The following is a 26,168-nucleotide window of genomic DNA, read 5'->3' as shown; positions in this document are numbered from 1 at the left end:
AAAATCAAATGCTCAAACATATTAAACGAATTGAAAACAAAGGTCATATTCCGAACCTGGAACAGTCATTTCCTAATGTAGGAAATATATTAACCCTAGTTTTAGAGATAGCTAAACCTCCTATTTGTATTTTTTCAATTCAATTATATTGATAACAATGTGTGAACAAAACCAACTGGGACAATAGGTAAAAAATATCAAAAATAAAGACACAGTAGTCATAATTGTTTTGTAATCTTAAACAATATACAAACAAAATAGTATGTCACCAAAGAAAAACAAAATGGCATATTGACAAAGCACATAAACAAAAATGAATAACAAGCCACAAATATGACCACATCATAGCAACGCATTGGCGGGATGTTAGAAGTACCGAGCCACGTAAAACGGATATAACCAAAAATGAACTAAACAATAGGTTAGTAATTAACCAAGAAATATAAAAGAATACTATGAATCTTCGTTTTACTTTTATATGAATATGAATGAGTTCTTGCAGAGACATTTTACTATGTTGTACTCTTCTTTTTAATAACGGAATACGGTGAGGGCGTGCATAAACCATCATAAGCTAATAGTAAAGGTAGTGTTACGTCCTGATCCTGAGGTTAAAACATTGACTCTTGCATCTTAATCTGGTGCTCTATTTCATCTTAGTAAAAACTCGTAATACTTTGGTAAACCCTTTTACATTTCTTGTATCTACTTTTTTGTAGCATATTGTTTTCTCTTTGGTAATGTTTTTCTTGTGGTATGTATAGACATACAAAAATAAACTTTACGACTTTGTCGATTGTAATTGAAATGACAACTAATTCATAAAAGAGGGACGAAAGATACCAAAGGGACATTCAAACTCATAAATCTAAAACAAACTGACAACGTCATGGCTAAAAATTAAAAAGACAAACAGACAAACAATAGTACATATGACACAACATAGAAAACTAAAGAATTAACAACACGAACCCCACCAAAAACTAAACGTGCTATTTTCATAAGACGTGCTATTAATGGTCTGTTTTAAATAGCTACAAATTTTGAGTTGCTTTCTTGAACAAATTGCAACCCCTCCCCTTTCTTTTCTTTTGACCCAAAAGTTGACATGTAAGGAGCTGTCGAACAAAATCAACGGTTTCACTCATTTGAGCTCGAGGCGCAACTGATATAGGTATGCTAATGCATTTTTATCATTATTGTGTGAATTTTTTAAAGCTTAATTTTGCAAAAAGAAACCATCATAATAACCATCTACCTGGCAAATATAAATGTTTATTTCAACAATCAGAGTTATCTCTCTTTTTTCACTAATTGGACATGTTTGATTAATACTTATATGATGACTTTTATGTATGTTATAATGTACTGTATCTAATTAACATAATCAGGCCGAGCGGAGTGAAAAAGATTGGTATGCAAGTGTGAATGATCGTGTTAAATTCTGCAATGCCTTCAAAAGGCCCTGTGTTTGGGAAATATAGAATTTAGATTTGAACTTTTATGTAAACCTTTGGCGGTTTTTTGGTTTGGTTGTCGTTATAGTTTTATACTTTATCATGCAAGTGTTTGCTGTTAGTTCATAGAAGTGGTCAAAGTGACTTAAACGTGAAATTTACTGTTTATTGTCATATTCATAGATACAAGTTACATAGAGTCAAATAAATTTAAGTTCATTTACATAAGTATGTGTTAGAGTTAGCATTTTTTTCTTCAAATAAGGCCGTGTTCACATTGACCTAAACTCGGTGTTGTGTAAGTGTAACTCACACATAAACTAAACATAATTACGTTCTCATTGATAAAACTCAATGTTTACATGTAATGTAAATCATGTTTTGTCTACACGCAGTCGATAGTCGATGTAGGCCTGTGTAAGTGTACACAAAACTAGGCATTCAGAACTTTGATTTGCCCATGTATATTTAAAAAAGAAGCGATTTTTATATAAAATTGATACTTACAACACTTATTAATAAAGATCTTTGCAGAAATATTTGTCTAAACTTGATATATGTATTTGTTATAAAATCACTATACGTAGCCTTATTAAACCCTTATCGAGACAGACAAGACTCATCCATCATCAATGCCGAACACATAATTCATTTGTTAAAGTCTTCCCGAATCGACTGGACGTACACACTGACAGAAATATTTGCCACTGGTCTTTACTCAAACAACGATTCACTCATAAATCCTGAGTCAGAATTTTTTCCCGCGTGAAAGTTTTATTGATTTTTTTTTCTATGGTACCAATTCAATATTTGACACTACAATGTATGGACAAACTGTGGACTCAGAATATTTGTTCATTCTAATCATCTGTATGACCCGTATTTATTAAAAATCAAATTGTGGTAAAATCACCCCCTTTTTTAAAGTCAATTGGTCGTTACCTAACTGCTAGAAAAGTTGTTCGAAAATTTGAAATCTGTTCTACGTAATGAACATTTAAATGACATATAGTTTACAAGTGTGAACAAAACTTATGTACAGGTACCTGAACAAGGTGTATAGATGTGAACAAATTTAATGTGAAACTAGTGTGCATTACATTAAACCAAATGTAAACATGTTTACTGTACACAGCTTTTGGTGGGAACACGGCCTAACATGATCAGTGTACCGTTTATTGTCTTATTTTTAATACATATCATATGGAGTTAAATTTATGTGTCGAACAATTCGTTGCATTAAAATGTCAGTTTGAATTGTTAATAAATCATAATAGATAGGTATGTATTTTTAAAAATATTAAAGCAAGTCAGGAATTTGACAGTCTCCGTTGGTTGATACCGTTTGATTTTGTCGGTTTACATAGACTTCCCTTTTTTTTTATTTACGTTGGAGTTCGTTATTTTTCTACAAAAGATTCATCAGTGACGCTCGAATCCAAAAAAGTCAAAAAGGCCAAATAAAGTACGAAGTTGTAGACCATTGAGGACAAAAATGTGTAATGCCCTAAAGGCCCTGTGATTATCCGTTGGTTGATACCGTTTGATTTGGTCGGTTTACATAGACTTCCCTTTTTTAATTTACCCTGGAGTTCGTTATTTTTATAATACTTTAAAAGTATTTTCTTATCTTTAACCATTTTATTGTTAATAAATAGTATGAAATCTGCACCAACTTTTTCATTTAATATTATTTTCTCTTGTGTATTACCTTTAATATCTGAAGGTTTTGATTATATCAATAGAGATGGGGTAATTTTTTGTCAATTATGGCATTATTTACTTCTCCCTGTTGCTGTTTTGCATCTTGTTTTTCCTGGGTTTTTTTAATTTAATATCTCTGGTGATTGACAAAGTATCGGTATCTCATTGGGATACTACACAGACTGAACATGTAGTCTTCAGATTCATTTGTTCATGGTATATAGTCCCCAATTATTATCTGAGGATATTTCTTCCGGAGTATTCTGACTACTGTATAAAGACGAGGCTCAGAAATGGGACAATGCGAGGCTCTATAAAGCTTTCACCCCGTTTCGGGCCAAACCTTAATATCGTTGATATGTCAGGTCATTTTACCCTATAATTGACTTTATATTGTTTTCACCTGTTGAAACCAACCGATTGTGAACGATTCGTTTGAGAATGAACTGAAATATCATCAATAAGCATATAACATAATGATGTATAGGTTTTAAACAAAAGATATTGACAAGTGAAATATATTTTTCCAACATTTATAAAAGAAAAAAAGTTGAGTCGTTAAACGCTTCGTTATATACATTGGGAACAAGAACAGGTTGAAGAGGTCGTCACAAAAAAATAAATATGAACCCGGCTGCAACATGTACTATTTCGATATTTATGAGGAAAAGTGATATCAAGTGATATCGGGTCAGTGACTGTATACGACATAGACTGCTCTAATAGAAAGAGTGCAGTAAAAGTGTTATATTAGTTGCGTATATATTGAAATAAGTAAAACATGTGAGAAATCATTGTTGTTGAATTAAAGGTAATGATTTGGCAAAAATGATAGTATGGTAGAAATTATTCCAAATTCAAATCCTACCAGTGGCTCCTAAAAGAAAAAGAACAGAACAAGCATATGTAATGGCCTATAAGCAGTTGAATTTATTTCATGTTTGATATTATCTTATTTTTTAGGGACCCCCCCCCCCCCCCCCCCCCCTGTCTGACACTAAAATTGGCTTGCATTTTTCTCTTTATTACAACGTTATGAGATTAGTCCTTATCTTAGTTGTACTCATACGAGTCATCACAGTCGTTACAACACATAAAAGCAGACACAAATGATGTGAAAGAATACTCTAGCAGTGTCATTTGTTTTCAACCAACCATTTATGAAATCCTTTACTTACATTAGAAATGTCATTTTTTCTCTCAATATTACGAATGGGCTAGTACTACAATCCATCAAAAGGGACGTTCCACAAAAAGAACATCGATCGAACATCAAAAATGTTATTTTAAATTTTAATCCACTTTATGGTTAAAGTGTTCTTTTATCTCTTTTTTCAGACTTTTGATTGCTGCAGTCGTTCGTATCGTTCTGTATGATAGTATATGCGACATGGCATTCGGAAAAATTGCAAAGTCAGTTTATTCTCCTTTTATGCATGAATCTCGTTTTGAAACAAAGTTTTCTATGAATGTATTCTGTTAGATTTAAAAAACATTAAAATCAACAATTTTATTGACAGTTGCAAAGAAATGCACTGATATCTACAATAAGTTAAGTTCTAATTCCTTAGTTTTTACAGTTTGCGTAGATCTCGCAATTATTGATATTTTTAGCAGTGATTTTTGAGAGTCCAGTCAAGTAATGGTCAGAGCAGTACACGAATGAATGAAACGATATGAGGTATCGTTCTGTTTCCTGACAAAACTTTTCACTTTAATTTTGATGGTAGTTTAACTTCATTCACAATGATATTGAAAAAGTTGTCTTCCATTCGTTTGATGTGTTTGAGCTTTTGATTTTGATAAGGGACTTTCCGTTTAGAATTTTCCTTGGAGTTCGGTATTTTTGTGATTTTACTTTGTGCTGATTGTTTCGCTTGTAAAGTTCGAGGAACTATTGCATCTACATTCATAGTTATTACCCTCCTCTTTCAATTAGCGAAGACCTTAATTTGATTTTTATTTTTAAAGAAAAGTTGATGGTTGTTATGAGGAATTAAATTCCGAGTGCCCCTTTGGAGTGGGTTCGTTTTCATTTGACACAAGCATGTTTGCAAAAGGTTCAGTCATTACTTATCCTGCAATAGTCTTATTCAAATCATCCAGTATTTGATATCCCTGTGACGAGTTTCATTAAACTGCATTCCGTCAACAACATTAACAATTGATAAGATGATATATTTAAAAACAGCGCGAATGTCTTACAAATTGTAGGATTTTTTTCAAATAATGTCCTATTGATATAAAAAAAATTATACAAAAGTGCCTTCACAGATGCGAGTTTTTGTTAATAAAGTTATAATGTATTCAGGTCAATCTGGAAGGGTTTACACGACGTTAACCTCATGTTTATGTTTTATTAATATTTACTTATATGTTTGCAATACATGTAACCAGACACGTGGTGATATTTAGTTTAAAAAAAATGGATGGAATTTATCCATAGACGCTTCGTAAGACAAGGATGTTCTATATAGCACCTACTGTAAGCAAATAAGATTTAGATTTATATGACTGCAGTCGAAAATATATCCTGTTTTGTGTTTTTTTTATTTTATTAATTTTTTAAATTCATCTTGATATTCTTTCTTTTATCGGTTTCAGTATACATTAAATTCCAGTTGACATGTCAGTAAACTTTATATAAGATGAAAAATATATTTAAATTTAAGTTTATTTTCTGAATAAGATGATATAAATAGAGAATCAATCGATATGAACAAGGCATTGACAGGTGCACGCCGTTAATATTGTATTTACTTCGTTACTTGTCCAAAACCTACCTTATAAGTGTCACAACTCTTGTCCTTACTAATCATTTACCGTCGTCATATAATTATTACTTGTAATAAAAGGATAATTGCCTGAACTTGGTGTTTGTTTGGGAATACACACCAACGATAGACCAATGTGCTGAGAAAAACAAGTGCTTGGCTCTTGGTATTTTCGTTGTTTATTTTCTAATCAGGAAATGGTCATGATGGGTCATTTGTATATATTACCGGTATGTATTTATAATTAAATTAAATTAACTTTTAATGCATGTCACATATTTTAAACATGTTAATGGTCTATTTGAAATATGAATACCTTGTACATGCTGTTTTACTTCAGGACGATATTAAGTGTTTATGATGATATGCATTATTACATTTAAACAAAGAAAATTATGGATTTGTATCATAATAATAACAGCAAAGTTTAAATAATAATAATTTGTTGGTTATGTTTATATTCCGTACACATCAAGTATAGTTTATAAACTGCACGAAAGCAGCTAAACTAAAAGACGATCCCCCTTTTGAAACAAATATTTGAAGTTAACAGTTAGAAGGTTCTATAGACGTTAGCATTTAAAAAAGATCTGATTATAATACAACCCTTAGAATCCATTCCGTAAGTCTTTTAATGTCTTCTAATGTTATTTCCTCATCTCACACGGAAGAATTTATTTTAGTTTAGTGACTAAACAAAATAACAAAACACCCGAATAAAGAATAAGAAATTTGAAAAGATGTTCACCACAAAGTAAAACTAACCGCCAAAGTTCGAATGACGTGATGTTCTCAATTAGTTGAAGTTGAATTACTTCCGTAATAGAAATATTTTCCCCAAAAGCAAAATAATGAATTTATTTATAACATTTTAATTAAATCATTATTATGACAACTTTCTAACTGGTATTTATGTATTGTTTTTAATTGAGTAGGTAACAGTTGCCATCAGGTCTAGTTTCAACCGATCTTAGATGTTAAAAATTCTAATCTGATAAGAAAAGTGTATCCAGAAATGATCTACGAACGATTAAAATTCCTGTCACATGTATAAGCCTCAATGATACTATTATCATTACATTGATAATCAACTTTATGTCGTCTTGGTACATTCTTATGCCCGCGTCATACTGTCCCGAGGTCAACACGATTATGGAAATTTTCAAAATCGGGACTGATCGTATCCAGATCGGGCTATTCGTAGTGCCATCTTTAACCATCGGCCACTTTTTCTAGCCTTCGGGGACAACTTCGGGAAGGGTTCCAAATTTTTTAACATGTTAAAAAATCCCCGAAGGTGCGTCCGGTGTTGAGGGTGGGTATTGAGTTCGTATCACCATCCTCACCATCGTAATGTCACCGGGAATGCATCTTTGAACATCGTATTGCATTCGTGTTTCCATCGTTTCCATCGGGCAGTTTTGCCATTACGATGTCTACACGAATGAATCAAGAAGCTATTCGAAGGTCTTACGATGGCAACACGAATTCGTGAAGACCTCGTAATCCCGTCGTGTTGCCATCGAATAAAAGTACGAAGGCGACAAGATGGAGCGACGACGGCAATAAATCCAGCTAAATGTAAGTTAATTTTCGCGATAAAATACATTTAAAGTGCCATGCGCGTTATGCACTGGTCAGTCTAATACGACAGTTAAGAAAGACGTTCACAAAACATGGAGCTCATATTATATGATTCTATGAGAACAAGAAATGCGACAGCGTTGTTTCTATTAATTCAAATGGAACAAGAAGAGTAGCTATTACAGACTCAGGATTTACTTTTACAAGTAAAATATTATTTTTTGTCAATTTTTCATATCAAGTAACATAATGCAAATCATAAACGCGCCCCGTACAACAACACTGCAGGTACACGTATATAGGGAAACTAACTTTCTCTTCATTGTTCTGATTTTTTAAGGTATATTTCTTTAGTATCGTATGAGTTGTTGTCACACGAATGTTTACTTCATAACCATTTTGTTTTCTATATGTCATATTTTGCCGCATTTGTTGCTTTCCCCACATCCTTCTTTTTGTCTATAGTATTATGATACTCTCCTGGAAAGACTGAGCTCTTTTTGAATAAAATTGATCAAGGAACCCATTACCTTACCTTTAAGATAGATCAGTAAACATGGGCATAATTATGGGTGATTGTTCAGACTAGTGCACACATTTTACAGTTCCAGCTAGGCAATGCCAAGCGTGGCATCCCTTCATATGTAACATATTGGGGACAAATATGGACACTATATTTGTATATGACACATGTAGAAAATGGTAGATTGAGTATGCATATTTGATACATAAACTATTTTTTTAGAAATCAACCAAAACATTCAGTTACTGGAAATACCTTTAATATTGTTTTTAGAATTGGCAGGTAAAAAAATGAGCATCCAATTTCATGTGTATTATGCTATTTGAAGGAGAAAAAACAAGTCGATCTGCATGACCTTGACCTTTGGCCTTGAACGTAAAAAATGTCAGATCATTACAAGGAGGAACAATATACCAAATGTGGTTAAAATCTGTTGAAGCATATTGGTTTTAGATAGTCCATAAGGGTGATATTGCCTTGTATTACAACTGCCGCTGTAACCTTGACCTTTGAACTTTATCGTCAATAGCGCTTAAGATATTCTTAACGAGTAACACCATACCAAGTTTTGAGCATTTTAGGTCTAGAGTGTCCATAACAATTTTATCTACACGCAACTTATATGTAGTAGGCGAGGGGATAATAAACTAAGCTTTATAAGAATTAGACAAATAGATCGATTTCCCGCATTGCATGACAGAATTTAAATGCATCGTAAGCTGTACACGACTTCTTTTAGACATCATATGACCATCGATTAATTTTCGTAATCCATCGTGTAGCCTTTGTGATCCATTGTGTAGGCTTCGGCTGAGATATGAAGCTTAAATACCTGTCTTCGGTTAACCTTCGTATGTCCATCTTTTGCTATCGTATATAATTTCGGCACCATCGTATAGACTTCGTTATTAATCGTACTTGCTTCGGTCACTTTTTGGTATTTTAACGAGATCGGGACCAACTTCGTACGAACTTACAATTTTCGCATTCGGGTGACCATCGTATATAAAAATCGGGACAGTGTGACGCGGGCATTAGGGAATATTTACAGTAATTTACATTTTTGTTATTAGTAATTTAGACGAAAATCTACGAATAATGTGACAATATGCTGGTAGGCTTAAACATAATAGTTGAGTAATGGGTACTCTTGTCATCCTCTTAGTTTATAATTTGGCTTGCTGTCTTCTCTTAACGTGTATACATTTTTATTTCAATGTTATTTCAAATTGAAATTCGTGTTACAATTATTTATAAAGTACGATTCTCTGGTTATAAAACTTTCCACTCTCAATATTGAGTTAGAACATGAGTTTGTGTTTGATTTTAAATTGGTACTGATACAGGCACTTAGTGCTATTTTTATGTATTTTTTTGTGGATAGTTGTTTAATTGGCAATCCTACCACATCTTTTTATATCAGTAGTCACGGTTTCTTTTCGATAACACATTTCCGATGTTTTTCAAGCAACATTATTAGAACCAACTGGACTTACTTCTCGACTTGCGGTTTTTATACTTGTATGCGACAGATTAGCCTAAAAGCTTTAAAAAGTAAAGATATCAATAAGTTAGTTAATTTAATTACACATACTAGTTATTATACATTAATGATTATCATGGTTTTTTGAACTCGAAAATATAAAGTTATGATGTTCCTTTGGCACCATCCTACGGTGTTTATATTTCACAACTTGTTGTTTTTGATTTTAACAAACGCAACCTATGTATTACTGGTTAGTTATTAAACCAGGGATATCGTTACCATAAATTACTTAAAACCTTTACTCAATTTTTCCATAGATATAAAGATGTGGTTTTGAAGTTTGGTTGTACCTGTAGAAAACTTATTTCAAACGGGATAGCACATCCTAATTTTTACGGAAATGTTGTTAACCGTGCCCGGAAATTTAGAAATGATCCATGTAAACTTGTTGCTCCTTTAAATAAACTTATTCTTAAAGGTTACCTATTCAACACTGTGATACGATCATTGAATATTGTTTTTATTGGTATAAATATTGACTTTGTTATAAGTAGATTAAAAGCTAACTAAATATTACGAGTATGTTATATACATATACATTTTCGTGTATCTACAATCTGTCGATACCTGTAACTTGGCATTGCACAAGGTCATGTTTTTTCTCTGGCTGTTTATGACGTCTTTACACTAAATCCATTATATGTTGGATGTGTACGGATTGATTGCTTAGTCTTAGAGGCATAATTTTTTTATTAGTTGTTAATGGCTTTGAACTAGCTGTCATATAACTGCGAGTACTCTCAGATCTGTTCATTGTGTGTTTTTGTGTCGGGATGTATAAGTACTCGGCCACGTCCACTTTTATTTTTTGTCTATCTGATGAGTTAAGCCTTTTTCAACTGATTTTTATAGTTCGTTCTTATGTTGTACTGTTATACCACTGTCCTAACTTAGGGGGAGGGTTGGGATCCCGCTAACATGTTTAACCCCGCCACATTATTTATATATGTGCCTGTCCCAAGTCAGGAGCCTGTAATTCAGTGTTGTCGTTTGTTTAAGTGTTACATATTTGTTTTTCGTTCATATTTTTACATAAATAAGGCCGTTAGTTTTCTCGCTTGAATTGTTTTACATTGTCTCATCGGGGCCTTCTATAGCTGACTATATGCGATATGGGCTTTGTTCATTGTTGAAGGCCGTACGGTGACCTATAATTGTTAATGTTTTTGTCATTTTGGTCTTTTGTGGATAGTTGTCTCATTGGCAATCATACCACATCTTCTTTTTTATATTACCATAATTAAAGAATCGAGAGTTTTAATACAACTCTCTTGACTCAATTTTAGACATAGACATCAAATTTTTAAATATTGTTATTTTGAATAAGGATACACTGTAATAAGCAAAAATGTTCAGTAAAGGAAGATCTACAAATTAGTTGTATTACCAAAGTTTCAAATGTCCCTTTAATTGGTTATTTCCCTTTAAAGACTTTTTTTTCAAAATTTGTTCATCTTGTTTGTTTACTTCAAAAAATCTTTTCCTTTGAAACTGCTGAATCAATTTCAACCAAACTTGGGCTTATACATGTATGTTTTATTTTATTTCCTTGTACTTCACGAAACATAGCAACTATGGCTTAAATGGAGTACAGGGGTGAAATGTAGTTTATTCGCTTTTGAAGAAAATATGATAGATACAAAGAACATTGAATGTCATTTTTAAGCCACTCCTTAAAATATATTGTAAAGCAAAAATAATTATTGATGAAAGTTTTATGCAACAAATTACAGGTAAGCTATTCAGGTTCTTGTTACTGTAACTGATTTACATTGAACGAAGAGATATGATAAATTGTGTTTTTAGCTTCTGAAATAAATCAAAACATAACCTTATGACTCCATTGTTTTTCTCCCTACACATAACCTTGGATATATCTATTTTTCAGTCAGTGTTTTATACGTCGACTGTCCACTCAAGATACATTTTTAGGAAATATTGTATTGACATGGTCATGTTTGACATTTTCGGACGAATTTTTTATGTATATCGATGACAATCATATCTCAAAGTGGACATTACGGCTATATTTTTTTCTATATAGAAACGATGATTGATTCAAATTACAGAAATATAAGTTAGTACTTTTAACCCATTTTATCAATATAGGTCATATTGCACATATACTTTTTACAGACTAACCTACCTGCACTTATTTGATTTCGTAGGGGTTAGTTAAATTAATAGTGTTACAAAATTAATCAATAAATGGTCAAGCAAATTATTGAAATATTGTTGCAGCAAAAGATTTCAAGGGAATCGTATGCCTAGAATACAGCGCTTGAATGATTTAATGGGAATTGATTTTACTTAAAACAGAAGTTGAAAGTCTATGATATAAAACCATCTCATTAACGGTACCAATTTGACTGATTAAATTGACTTTTCATTTAATAAAAGGTTTTACACTTGTATATTTTGGGTCTCTATACAGCTTCCTGTTCGGTGTTAGCCAAGGCTCTGTTATGAAGACCTACATTGACTTATAATGGTTTACTTTTATAAATTGTGACTTGGATGGAGAGTTGTCTCATTGGCACTCATACCACAAATTTCTGTATCTATTATATTTTGTCATTTAATAAATCCTTGTATAATTCGACAGCGCCAATTTGCTTGTTCTCAAAAATACATAATACGTGTTTCATTTGTGCAATAAAAAAAGTATTAGATTGCGCCATGTATACTAGGCAACTAAAGAAACGATACAAGGCAATGCATTTTCCATGTAAAATGAAATTGGATAAACATTACCAAGGTAAATAATTGACAAATTTGTTCTATTTTAGAGTGTTATTTTCAAAACCATTGATTCAAAATCAAAAGCAAAAACCCGATTTTTTTTTTTTTTGATATTTTGTTATTTCAAAAATCGTATTTTTACAATTTAAAAAAAAATCAACATCAGAACCTACAATTTATAACTTACCAATGGTCTGCTTAAAATGTTGTAGGTATTTGAATATTAAATTCTCATCTTTGAAATTAATGTTTTTTTTTGTCGCTTTTGTCGCAAATGAAATAAATACCAATTTAATTAACGGTAATATTTATGTTTTCATCTTAGACATGAATACAACAATGGAATGATTTTTTTAGATATAAATCCGTATTGGTTTCGGATGTTCCAAAATGAATTTTTATTTACTACACAAACATAGATCATTTTGAATATCCTTTAAAACTGTGTTTCATAACGTGCATCGCTAACTGCTTTATTTGTTTGATAGAAAATTGTAAAAAATGATAATGATAACGATTTTCAAACGATAAATTTGTCAATATGATAAAAAGGGATCTTATCAGAGTACTTAATATACTAACATATTTAAAAGCTTTTTATTTCATATGGTTTAATGTTTTTGTTGATGAGATAACAAAACGCTTCTAAATATCAGTGTTCAGAAAATAACTACATTACATTGCTACAATAAAATAAAACACAGTCGACGTTATCTCAAACCTTTAACATATGTCAGAGAAATCAATCATATACATTGTATATTAAAAATTAAAGGCCTATATATATATCTGATGGTATGTTTAATAAAAATACATTGTGGTTGCTTTAATTATCCAATAATTATACCACAAACATTCCATGGTTCAATGTTTTAACACATATGATTAGCCAAATGTTATACCGCAGATATCTTTACATGTTTAGTTTCTTTTTTGACATAAGTAACTTTTCGCAAATATTTTGGTAAAGCATTATGCAGATCTTAATGAAGAGTACCGGTATTTCACAAACCTAAACAAAAGTAAACAATTTTTCTCTTCTTTTTATTATTTTTTTTCATTATTATCTATTCCTTATATTTTTGCACCCTCTTATCTTTATTCTGAAATTTTTCCCTCTATTTGCTAACTCTGAATATTTTTGTTTGTTTAATAACATAAATCACAGCATTGGTCAATTTAATAATAAGAATACCTCATATGATTTTTTTGCTGTGAATTTCTTAATATTAGCAAGAAAAAAGTTAAATCACAAAAATACTGAACTCCGAGAAAAATTCAAAACGGAAAGTCCCTAATCAAATGACAAAATCAAAAGTTAAAAAGATAAAAAAACTCAATAACAGGTATTTTGCGACATCAAAAATGTTGTTAATGCTAACTGATTATGGTTCATATTTAGCTTAGTAAGGAAGTACTATTAAGATGGACATTTTCCGGCCAAATATTGATTCTTACTTGTTCATTTGCATAATTTAACATAAAAACAGCAAACAATAATATGTTTATGGTCACGACATTGATAGATAGAGATATACTGGTCGTTTATCTTTTAATGGAGTGACTACTAAATTCACTTATGCAGGTCATATTTCATAACAATAAACATTACAGCATACCTATGATATTTACATTTCTTTGTACATCAACATAATGATATATAATAATAGGTGTGAATGTTCTCTGCCATGAATAATATAAAATATATTGATGTTTACATTATTTTGTACATAAACCAAATAATATGTAATAATAATAGTGTGAATGTTCTCGGCCATGAATAATATAAAATATATTGATGTTTACATTTTTTTGTACATAAACCAAATAATATGTAATAATAATAATAGTGTGAATGTTCTCGGACACGAATAATATTAAGGACGATTATAATAAACACATAAACTGGTGACACTGAGATATGTCTCGCGTTTATGTATTTACGGACAATAGAATGCAAAAACGTTTTAATAATGGACAAAGCTGATAATTCGTTGTCAGTCCCATGGACACTTATGCTTCGTTTATATTCAAAGACTTTAATTTCGTTATGCACTTGACTAACTACGCGACAAATATGCTGTTTTCCTGCAATCTAAGGTCCAGAACAATATTGTTTAACCTAACATTTCGACAAAAAGTAATGTAGGTACAAAGTCCGGAATATAACAGTTGTTATTCATTCGATTAATATGTTGGGGCATTTGATTTTGCAATTTCTTAAGGGAATTTCCGTTTTCAGCTTTTATTTGAGGTTTATATTTTTGTTATTTTATTTTTGGGTTACGCCAGTTCATGATAGAATTCATGTTGCTGAAATATGTGTCTATGTAGTGTTATGCGAACTCTTTGTCTGTTTCATTTTATCCTTTTGCTGAGAATTCTTGTTGGAAAATTGGCAAATAAAAGTTAAATCACAAAAATACTGAACACTAGGAAAATTCCAAACGGAAAGTCGCTTTAGCTTATCAAATGGCAAAATCAAATAATAATACACATTAAACGAATTGATACCAACCGTCTTTTCCTGACTTAGTACAGGAATTTTCAAATGTAGAAAATAATAGATTAAACCTGGTTTTATCTCTTAATCTCTCACTTGTATGACAGTCGCATCAAAATCCATTATATTTACAACGATGCGTGAACAAAACAGACATAATAGGTAAAATTGTCAAAATAAGCAGTCAATTGCTCAATTAGAACAAAAACAAACAACAAATGTAAAACAAAGAAGCACAAAAAGCATCTATCAAACTTAACAATCACATTCATTGCTTATTTATACATTTATTTCAAATCAACCCCGAAGTTAAACCTTATAGTGAGTCTAAATCTTACACTTCCGAATAAAATAAATATTGCAGATATAACTAATAGATATAATAATGACATGTGTTTAACGGTAGACGAAAAAAACTCCAATCAATAGGTTATAAGAGTATATAAACATGGAAAGGATTAAAATTTTCAATGATTCAAGCTAAGTCTTTTGATAAGTCAGGGATGTGTTGCTTAAGCCTTTTTGCTTATTTAATGTCACTAGTTCTGACAAACTGTTTTGCAATATGAAATTGTTTATGTATTGATAAAATGGTTTCTAGGTATGCATTACTAGCGATACAGTCAAGCTAAATGATTTTGTCTACTATAACAACAATAATAATCAAACTTGTCAATGACACACTCTCAAAACAAATAACGCGTAGAACAACGTTTGAATATATTTACTTACTGAAATTATATATTAAAGTGAATGACAGTATTATACATCTCCTTTTTTTTTTTACGTTTCTATCATTTGTATTACTAGGTACTACTGTCTGTGATATCAGGATCATTGGTAAGTGTTACCTTTAATCTGTAATTATTTCTTCATTCGTCAGTTCGTTTGCCTGTTTTAAAACACAATTATTCTAATCAATTTTAAGAGTAAAAAAAATGCCCTCCCTGTCATTTGATTGTTCAATCCATAAGTAAGTAAGTCCTTGTGTTCTTTTTTCCGTAGTATTTTCTTTGTTGTTGCATCTTACTCTTTTGTACATTTGTATCATTTTAAATTTGAGACAAGCTTTTGTTTCCAAATAATATTAACATGAACAATTTTCGCTATGATTAATCGATTATAAAAGAAATTCAAAATTAAAATTTCAATTTTGTAGTGTACATTTTTTCATTAATGAATTTCCATAGGAGCTGTTTAAAAGCTATTGACATGAACTATCATTATTGTCATATTTCTCTTCATGTGTATTTCAGTCAGCTGTCCTGTTTGATCCTAATATATATAATCCATTTGTTAAAAATCAACAAACAACGCGAGCTCCAATCGTCATTAATCCGATGTTCTATCATATAATGCCACCTGGAATCTCTTTCTCGACATCTGGCCAAACAACTACAACAGGAACGACAACAGCACCTACAACAACAACGCCTTCACCTACTACACTACCCCCTAATTTTTGTAGAATATCGGCAGATTGTCCATTGTCATCTTGCTGTCGGGATCTTAACCAAAAAGTTATTGTGATGTCAGAAGTGTTTGATGCAACCGGTAAGAATCGCCTGCTTGAATATAATTATTTATATCTTTGCTTAAAATATAATACTTGAATCCTACAATAACACAATTGATTCTTGGATTGTTAAGAGATTTTATTTATTTGCCACTGGATGTAAAGAAAACAACAATCTATGATATTATTTTCAGTTTAGAAAAACTGATGACTTTGTTATTATTTTTATGGAAAAGTTTTAACTATTCATGTTGTAAGAGACCTCTCAATTTGTTACAAAATTACGGTTACTAGGACTGTCCTGGGTATACAAATTTTATCACATATCGTTTGACAGTATGTAAGTAATACCAGTGTCGTTGGGATATACGGTACGTAAAAATATTCTAACAATACTCTAGTAAAAAGTATGGTTGAATTAAATGCCCACTTTTAATTGCACAGTATAAGTAATTTTAAGATAAGCTTTGCAGTTACTTCTTGAATGACCGATACTTTGATCGAACGAGTAATTTAAATTTTTTTATCAAGACATCATTACAACTTCATTTTGTAGACTGTATTGAGATTTCAATAGAACAGAGCATATGTGTTGATATGAATTATCATCGATATGGTCATAATCATAAATTAATTATTCACAAAATATTTTTTTTTATACAAAGGCTTTTCTAGATTACCTTAGCTGTATTTGGCAAAACTTTTAGGAATATTTGGTCATCAGTACTTTTCAACTTTTTTCTGGATTTCGCCTTTATAAATTTATTTGATTCGAGCGTCACTAATGCGTCTTTTGTAGTCGAAACGCACGTCTGGCGCAAATAAAAAATTCAACCCTGGTATCTATGATGAGTTTATTTACAACTACTAGGTCGATGCCACTGCTGGTGGAGTGTTAATTCCCCGAGGGTATCACCAGCGCAGTAGTCAGCACGTCTGTGGTGACAAGAACTATCTTTGATATGGTTATGATTATAAATTGAATGTTTACAAGGTATGGGCTTTGCTCATTGTTGAAGGCCGTACGGTGACCTATAGTTGTTAATGTTGGTCATTTTGGATAGTTGACTCATTGGCAATCATTCAACATCTTTTTTTATATTTGATTTTTTTTATACTAAGTCTTTTCTACATCTGGAATAGATTACCTTAGCTGTATTTGGCAAAACGTTTAGGAACTTAGGTCATCAATTCCTTTCAACTTCCTTCTTTATTTGTCTTTTATAACTTTATTCGGTAGCTCATTCCAGACTTGTGCAGCATTATAACGATCTTAAGCCATACATAGTAGTTTGAACTCTTGGGAGTACTGCTGTTTCCTGTGATTTTAAATCATAATTGTTAATTTTTAAATCAATCAAATCATGAAGGTAACTCGGACTTTTTTGTGAATTATTTTAAATGTTTCCACTGCAATTGTTTTTATTGTTTTTATTTTTAAAGATGGTAACTTAGATTTTTCTAGCAGTTTTTCGTAAGGACTATAATAACCTTCATAAATGAATCTTAGAGCACTTTCTTGATTTTGTTTTCATTTTAAAAGATTTTTTTTCACTTCAGTAGTGCCAAATTACTGGACAATAGTTAAAACTCGAAAGAATGAATGAGTAGTATGCTGTTAACCTATCTAGCCTGTTTAAATATTTACCAATACATTTTAGAATATTTAATTGTTTTATTTAAAGTATATGATTGTTTTTAAATTTAAGTCCGAATCTATATTTATTCCAAGAAGTTTAACATTTTCCTCACAAGAAATTTTGTTTCCATTTAAATCAAATATCAACTTATGTTTATTTTTCCCGAATGACTATAGCCTGGAATTTGTCCGGATTAGCCTTCATTAAATTTATAGAAAAGAACTAATTATAACTATGAACAGATGTACATAACTCAATCATTTTATTGTAGGAGGAAGAGATGTGTACACTTACATATGTATATAATCATGCTAAAAATAAACACACCTTGAATAATATGTTCTGTCAACGTGAATTGTCACTTTTGATGCACAAATACATGTGACATTGTATGATATAATATGTGCAGCCTTAATGTATATTTCCAGGCTATTACAATCATGATCCAAATTCGAGTTTGTGAAATAAATTAATGATATAAAAAATAAAGCATACAGCAAATCATGATCAGATTTACTTATAAGTACGTAGATGCATAGTTAATTTATCTTACGTCGGCTTTAAAGTTCCGTATGGAATCAAACACATTGCAGGTCGTATTGAAGATCGTGAGTTCATCTTGGACGAATGCATTAAGATCCATTGTTATACATCAAGGGTTTGCATATTTGATAAACATTTTTTTTAAATATTATTTCTAATTCTTAGCTGATTTATACTTCCACGACCGGTAAATGTATAACTTTTTTTTAACGTGCTCTTCATCTGATATCGGTTCTTCTTTCGTCAATATTTAATAAATTCTATCTTTTCATGAAAAACAAATTTAAAAACTAGCGAATATATCGTGTAAAAATAACCAAAGAATCAGATTCTGCTACCGTGGTGGTGAAAAGTTTTTTTTATAGTGCTGATCTTCAAACCTAGCATTTAAAATTCAACTATCATTTTATTGTTAGAATCTATATGTATACATATTTGTCTTCGTCTCTAGATAATCAGGCCTGACAAAACCAAAAAAAAACAAAAAAAAACATCTACAGCTTATCTCTTTGTCACGTGATTTAAACAGAATTATATGATTGGGAATCAGAATAAAGAGTGCGGATTTGTAGGTTTTTTCCCCCTATGGAATGTTGTTTAAAAACTCAGGAGGTAGCACTTCGAAAGTTCTTATGATTCAAAATACATTTCACATTCATATCACATTGAAACGATATTTTTATATTTTGGCATGTACTAGTTTCAACTGTAAGCTAAATACACACCATTTCTTCGGAGTTTTATTGTCTTGAAATTTTACTGTTTTTCTTGAATGTTTCTTTTTTTATATTTTCTTTTTGTTTATTTAGTTCCAACAGATGAGTGTCCACCTATTCTTTTCTTCATTTAGTATATGACAGAAATTAATGAGAATTATTTTGTGTATGTTGCCTTCTAAAAGATACATTTCAATGGGATATTTTTTTGAGGTTATTTGCTTTACATCACGTGGACAAAATGCATGCATATTCACGAAATTGTCTTTTATCAGAGAACTAAGAACTTGTTCAACTTGATAATGAGCAATCAGCGACGGAAAGTAGAATATACACTTTTATATATTTATAACAGTAACGAAAGTAAACAAAGATATTTTATTTGCAGGTCCGTACAGATCTAGACCTCCAACAAATGGAACATGTTCGAACTCCAGAGCGCAGCTTGGAGAACAATGTAATGATTTTTGTGCCTGTGAAATTGGTATGTAAAAATATGTAACAAAATATAAAATTCAAAGGTAAATTCAAAATGGGGAAGTCTCACAGTAACGAAGGGTACAAGCACATGGTCAAATGTGTATATTAAATATACCTAGACTTACACGAGATAATTAGACATTCCATTCATTCCATAAACACACTAAATTTGGCATCATCCTAAATATGGAAAACAAGATAAGACCTACAAAGTAGTGTAAGGTATGTTGTGTACACATAAACAAAATTACATATTCATCGCACACTATGAAAGTATATCCTAATTCTCTGGTCGTTCTTGATATCAAGCACAAAATGAAACCGTGTCATGTTCAAGTTTTCCATAAAAGTTTTGCAACTATTAATAAGTTTGATTTATTACTCATTTCCTTAAGATTTTACTTTTACAAAAATGAACTTAACTATGTCCACTTCAATAATGTGTCGCTTAACATTTGAGGGTATATATTAGTTACGATTGTAACTCAAAATAAATATAAATAATCAGATAAAAAGAACTGAATTTTGGAACTTGTATTTGATTATCTTTCTGCTTGATAGGTATGACATGCTTCAGAGATGTAAATAAACCTTGCTGTGAGCCAGCAGTCTGTCAGTACCAAGCAGCATTAGAGAAAAGTATGCAAGTTTGGATGAGATGCTTTGAGGATGACAGATGTGAGGTATTCGAAGACGACTCTTCTTCAGAAGAAGATGACGACAGCGACGAATCTTTGAAAAATTCAACCTCACAAGCAGTGAAAAAATTCAAAGTACCAACTCATTTAGTTCCCACGGTGAGATCAATGATTGCAAAACAAAACGACGATGAAGATGATTCCGACGAAAGTGACGAAATGGAACTAGCAAAATTATTGAACAACAGCTTAATTCAAAATTTGACTAGAACTTTTCTCGCCGACGATGATTCCGATTCTGATGATAATGATAGCGAAAGCTCGGAAGAAGAAGCGCTTGCTGTCCTTCTACAAGGAATCATAAATCATTTACTAAACAGTTCAAACACAACACCAAGTCCCATCAGTACAACAGTCTCGCCTACCTCTACGACTGAATCATTATTAGGTTTGTTTTATAACCCACAAACACACACTAATACATTATTGGACACTAAATTACATTCCACTAATCACATTGTGGATGTAAAACAGTTAATATCCAACCATGCTAAAAAATCAAATACGCACACGATACTTAATTCGTTGAAGAGAGGACAATCGTCTCCAGTTTTACAATCACACCAGTCATCTCTCATGTCTGCGATGAGTCAATTGCAAGGGATTAACTCTGAAACCATGCAAACATTGAATTCGTTGCAGGCTAACAATATTCTATTAGGTGCTAGTCAAGGCCAATTTCATGGTTTTAGAGAAACCACAACTTTAGATCCACTAACGGCATTGATTGCAGAATCTATTGCATCCCAGCTGATGATTCCGATGCCAGCACCATCGCCACAGCTAACAAAAAGTCCTCCGGTCGGGCAGATGAATATTAAACATCAAATGCCCGGCGGTGGTATGTTTAATTTGAATATCAACTCAAATAATATGGCCACTACTACCCCAGTAATGCCCGATCTGGGTTTTATAGCAGGGAATATTGATCCAAATAATAAACTTGCTCCTCAATTAAAACGTTTGCAATTACTTCTTGGTAAAAAGAAAGCAAGTGCGGCTCAGTCAGTACAATATACTTTCCCACAAGCAAGCACACCGATACCACAAATGCAGCCAATGACTCATTTTATCAATTCTCCAGCAATGAATCCAATGAATCATGTTATCAATTCTGCGGCAATGAATCCAATGACTCATAATATCAATTCTGCGGCAATGAATCCAATGACTCATAATATCAATTCTGCGGCAATGAATCCAATGACTCATAATATCAATTCTGCGGCAATGAATCCAATGACTCATGTTATCAACTCTGCAGCAATTAATCCAATGACTCATGTTATCAACTCTGCAGCAATTAATCCAATGACTCATGTTATCAATTCTGCAGCAGTGAATCCAATGACCAATGTCATCAATTCTGCGGCAATGCAGCCTATGACTAATGTTGTCAATACAGCGGCAGTGAATCCAATGATAAACAATCAAATGAATAATCATCAACAGCTAATGAATATGCTCATGTTTGGATCTCAAACTGCTGAAACATCACAAAGTTTGCAAACAAATACACACATGAAGCAGTTATTACAGTTGATAGGCCATTCAACACCACCACCACCACCACAAACAGCAACTACTACAACAGCAAACCCTTCAAATCAGATGAGAAATACAATAAGTAATTATAATACAGCTAAAGCGTTGCATGCAATGAAACTATTGAAATTTTTAAAAAAGAAAAAGGCCAACAGAAGGTTGAAAAAGGCAAGAAAATCAAAATCATCGAATAAATTTCTCCATTTTAATAAGATAGCCGTCAACAGTCTAGGGACAAAAGATTCGTCAACAAGGAGTGCGTTTAAGCATTTACAGGCACTAAGATTAGCCTTTCTAAATGGAAATACATCAATCTCTAATATAAAAACCAAAAAGGTAAATGCAACAGAAGACAGCGATGAATCGGATGAAAGCGAAGAGTCAGACGAAATGACTAAAAACGCAACTTTAAAGTTCTTGTATGCAATACAAAATCAAACAATAAAAGCTTTCAAAGTCAGAGTAAATGAAAGTGAAGAAGACGACGATAGCGATGATTCTGATGAAGAAATAGATGCGTGGCTTGCTGCAATACTGATCGAACTTGGCAAAAAGCCAAACATTACACAACCAATAAGTACTACTACTCCTTCTCCAACTACCACTACTACCACCGCTCCTACTACCACTACTACCACCGCTCCTACTACCACTACTACTACCGTTAGTCCTACAACAGTAACTAGTACTACCCCTGGCACCACTGCTACTACAGGTACAACGACTTCAATTCCGTCAACTACCAAGATGAATATATTTCTTCAGCACCTTCTCAAAAGACAATCAACCCAAAAAACAATTGGTCATCAGTTATATCGACAAAATGCACTTCAGACATCTCAAAACATAAAAACTAAAATCCTGGATTTAAAGAGCTTGGCGTGGAACGATGTTGTTAATTACTTCAAGACCAAAAAGACAGGGATTTAAGGTTGAATACTACTAAAGTGATAAGGAGAATACATCTTATTAGCCTCTTCCTTAACAAATAAAATTACACTCTAAAGCTTTAAAGCACAGTGACAATAGTGAATATGTTTTGCACGAAATAACATTCAAATCTTACAACAGTCATACATTTTCATATTTTTTCAGTCTAAAAGCGTTGCACTGTCTCTGAAATGAGGCTTTCATCACTACTTGAAATTACATATTGTACACGAATATTAATTAGTGTGATACATTCTGTGAAAGTGTGAGAACGGCAGAAGTGTGTAAACTTTAATACAAATGATAAACGAACCAACGTTAAATTCCTTCACTGTTCAATAAACAGTTTTGAATAAGTAATTGCAAATTATCCAACACATGTCAGTGGTTTTTTTTACATTATTTCTAATAAGTACCATACGATTTAGATATCCATATAATAGAAGATTTGGAAATGTGTAAACATGGTACATTTAGCTTTAGTTATTTTAGGTTATTTAGAACACTAATTTCTATTGTTATTGAACTTCATTGAAATATCCATTATGATATTTTAGCATTGTTGTCCATTCGTTTAGCAGCAGAAATGTATTTTATTTATAGAAAATATTGCTTTGAAACAATTGTAATTGTAGAAAATGTATACTAGATCAGATGATGGTTTAGGTCATCCTACTATGGTGAATGTTTTATTGTAGAAATAAAAAGAAAAATGCGTATGTAACATTTTATTACTAATATTAATATCTTTTTAAATAAATGTATAATATTTTCAAGTTTAGTTTTCCTTTCTTATTTGCCGACTTTCAAATTTTAAAAAAACTATTGTTTTAAGATCAAACAGTCAAATAACAAACATACCGACCTCCGCGAATAGTCCTATCGGAAAACCGATAAGCAAATGGCAAAATCAAACGTCCAGATACATCAAACAAATTGATAAGAACTGTCATATTCCTTACATGGTACAGATATGTTGAAATGGTGGTGTAAACCTAGTTTTATAGCTAGCTTAACCTCTCATACGTTGTATGACAGTCGCATAAGATTCCAATATATTGACAACGATGTGTGAACAAAACAAACAGACATGATATTTATAGTATAAGTGAAACAGCTACACAGGGGTACATCAGTCAATATTGCGTTTATATAATTTTAAACACTAAATAATATGTCAACAACGAAATACAAAAAAAAAATACGCATAGGCAAGGCACATCAGCGAAAAAATAAGACAAGAATACACACATTTATTTACCATAGCAAAATAACACAATGACGATATGTATAGAAACAAGTCAAATGGATATTACTAAAAATAGATTAAACAGTAAAATATCTAGTGATATTCACGTAGACACAGTTATAGAATAATGTAAACGTTTTTAAGACGACAAACAACGTCAGAAGCTAGAATCTATACATCAAGACCAACGTGTATGATTTTTGAAGTTGATACGGAATATCTTTAAACAAGGTCTTGGTATCTTCCGTTGAATGTTTGAATTTAGAAACGTAATTCTTTAAAAACCTTAGGGTTCATCAACTTTCTGCTCAGACACTCGTTTCACAAAGTATGAGTAGCAGCTACAAGTTTTTGAATACCAAATAAGTTGGGACATGTATACTCCATATGCAGGTGAAGATTGGGTAAAATAAATCGTCTAGTTTGTTTATTATTTGCATGTCGAAATGTCCTCTTGTAATGTACATTTTGTATTTCTCTGTCCTGAATGTTCTTGTTTTTATTTGTACTGAAGTATGGTCATGTAATGTTGTCTATTTAACATTGCCATAAAGTCGCGAGGTTTGGCCAGCCGCAAAACTAGGTTCAATCCACCATTTTTTCTTAAAATGTCCTGTACCAAGTCAGGAAAATGGCAGTTGTTATCTTATAGTTCGTTTCTGTGTGCGTTGCATTGTCGTTTGGTAGCACTTGTGTTTCTGTTGTTTCGTTGTTTTCCTCTTATGGTTGATGTGATTACCGCAGTTATAGTTTGTAACCCAGATGTTTTTCTCTCACTCGATTTATGACTTTCTGACAGAAGTATACCACTGTTGCCTTTATTTGTCATAAATTCTAGTAATGAGATGACTGCGTATGTCAAATTCGAGTTATAAGTTTAAAAATGGAGCAACATAATCCGTGTCCGTTGTTTCTTTAATATCCAGTTCTAGTGGATATATTAATGAAACCCATTAAGAATAGTTTGAATTGTGAATGGAAAGCACCTTATCAACACCGATACTAGTATAAGAAGATGTGGTATGAGTGTTAATGAGCAAACTCCTCATCCAAGTCACAATTTATGAAAGTAATTATAACCATTATAGCTAAGTACTGTTTTCAACACGGAGCCATGGCACACACCAAACAGCAAGCTATAAAGGGCCCTAAAATTTATTAGTGTAAAAACATGCTAACAAGAAAACCAACAGACTGATAAATATATACAACGAGAACCGAGGAATACTTTTGAACTACACAAACAAACGACAGCTATTGAACAGCAGATTCCTGACTTTGTACAGGTGCAAACAATTGCAGTGGGTTAAAGCGTTTTAATAGGTATCAACCTCTACCCTTATCTGAAACATTAGTGTAACAAATATGTGTATCCGAAATTCAATAATCTGTCTTCTTTGATCTTCTTGTTTTTGACAAATGTCGGAATTAATTCCGCCTCATTGAGAAATAAGAAGAGGATGGCAAGGAGAGATTAACAATTCGTTCCCATATGAATGTGGACATTTAAAAAAAAAGAGAGTCTAACTTCAAATTTAACAGATATGTTGTCAATAATAAATCCAGCATAACGATCACTTAAGCTTGTACCTCTGTGTGGCTTGTTTAACATTTTTGTTCACTATAAACAATTGATGTATTTTGTTTTTTTTTAAACTTAGGACAGTGAGACATCACCAATCGAATATGATCATGTTGAATTATGTTTAGACCCGAAGTAATAACATGGACAGAGGGGTTGTAAATATGAGGTGATTGGAACAGTCACATGTCAGAAGTGTTCTATTGTTCTAAATCAAGGTCCTGCAACGTAGTTATTATCCATTCGTTAGATGTTTTCAAGTTTTTGATTTTGCCATTTGATAAGGGACTTTCGGTTTGAATTTTCCTCGGAGTTCAGTATTTTTGTGTTTCAATTTTTTCTAATAGTAATTCAGTCATTTTACTGAGTAGCTCTACAAGGTTAATACTTAACGACCCTTTTGTCTTGCAGAGGGGGCATGAATAACATAAAACTT

At 31.9% G+C, this 26,168-nt stretch overlaps 1 protein-coding gene across 1 annotated transcript; it reads left to right on the top strand.

The window, feature by feature from the left end:
• The first annotated feature begins 5,978 nt into the window (after positions 1-5,978).
• LOC134706553 (uncharacterized) lies at positions 5,979-23,677 on the top strand. The gene is made up of 5 exons (XM_063565582.1): positions 5,979-6,165; positions 15,644-15,673; positions 16,090-16,387; positions 19,637-19,732; positions 20,290-23,677. Exons 1-5 carry the CDS (start codon positions 6,133-6,135, stop codon positions 22,899-22,901), a joined length of 3,069 nt encoding a protein of 1,022 aa, XP_063421652.1. The 5' UTR covers positions 5,979-6,132; the 3' UTR covers positions 22,902-23,677.
• Positions 23,678-26,168: the final 2,491 nt, after the last annotated feature.

This window comes from Mytilus trossulus, chromosome 2 (genome assembly GCF_036588685.1).
Source record: "Mytilus trossulus isolate FHL-02 chromosome 2, PNRI_Mtr1.1.1.hap1, whole genome shotgun sequence".
Classification (NCBI taxonomy): Eukaryota; Metazoa; Mollusca; class Bivalvia; order Mytilida; family Mytilidae; genus Mytilus; species Mytilus trossulus.
Note: the sequence above shows the minus strand (reverse complement) of the source record. Positions and strands in the feature narration are given on the sequence as shown.

What these genes read in the sequence shown, in the direction of transcription:
- LOC134706553 (XM_063565582.1), top strand. Translation starts at nt 6,133, where the DNA reads ATGGTCATGATGGGTCATTTGTATATATTACCG. An exon ending in AGAAGTGTTTGATGCAACCG is followed by an intron (nt 16,388 to 19,636) that starts GTAAGAATCGCC and finishes TTTTATTTGCAG; the next exon opens with GTCCGTACAGATCTAGACCT. An exon ending in TTTTTGTGCCTGTGAAATTG is followed by an intron (nt 19,733 to 20,289) that starts GTATGTAAAAAT and finishes TCTGCTTGATAG; the next exon opens with GTATGACATGCTTCAGAGAT.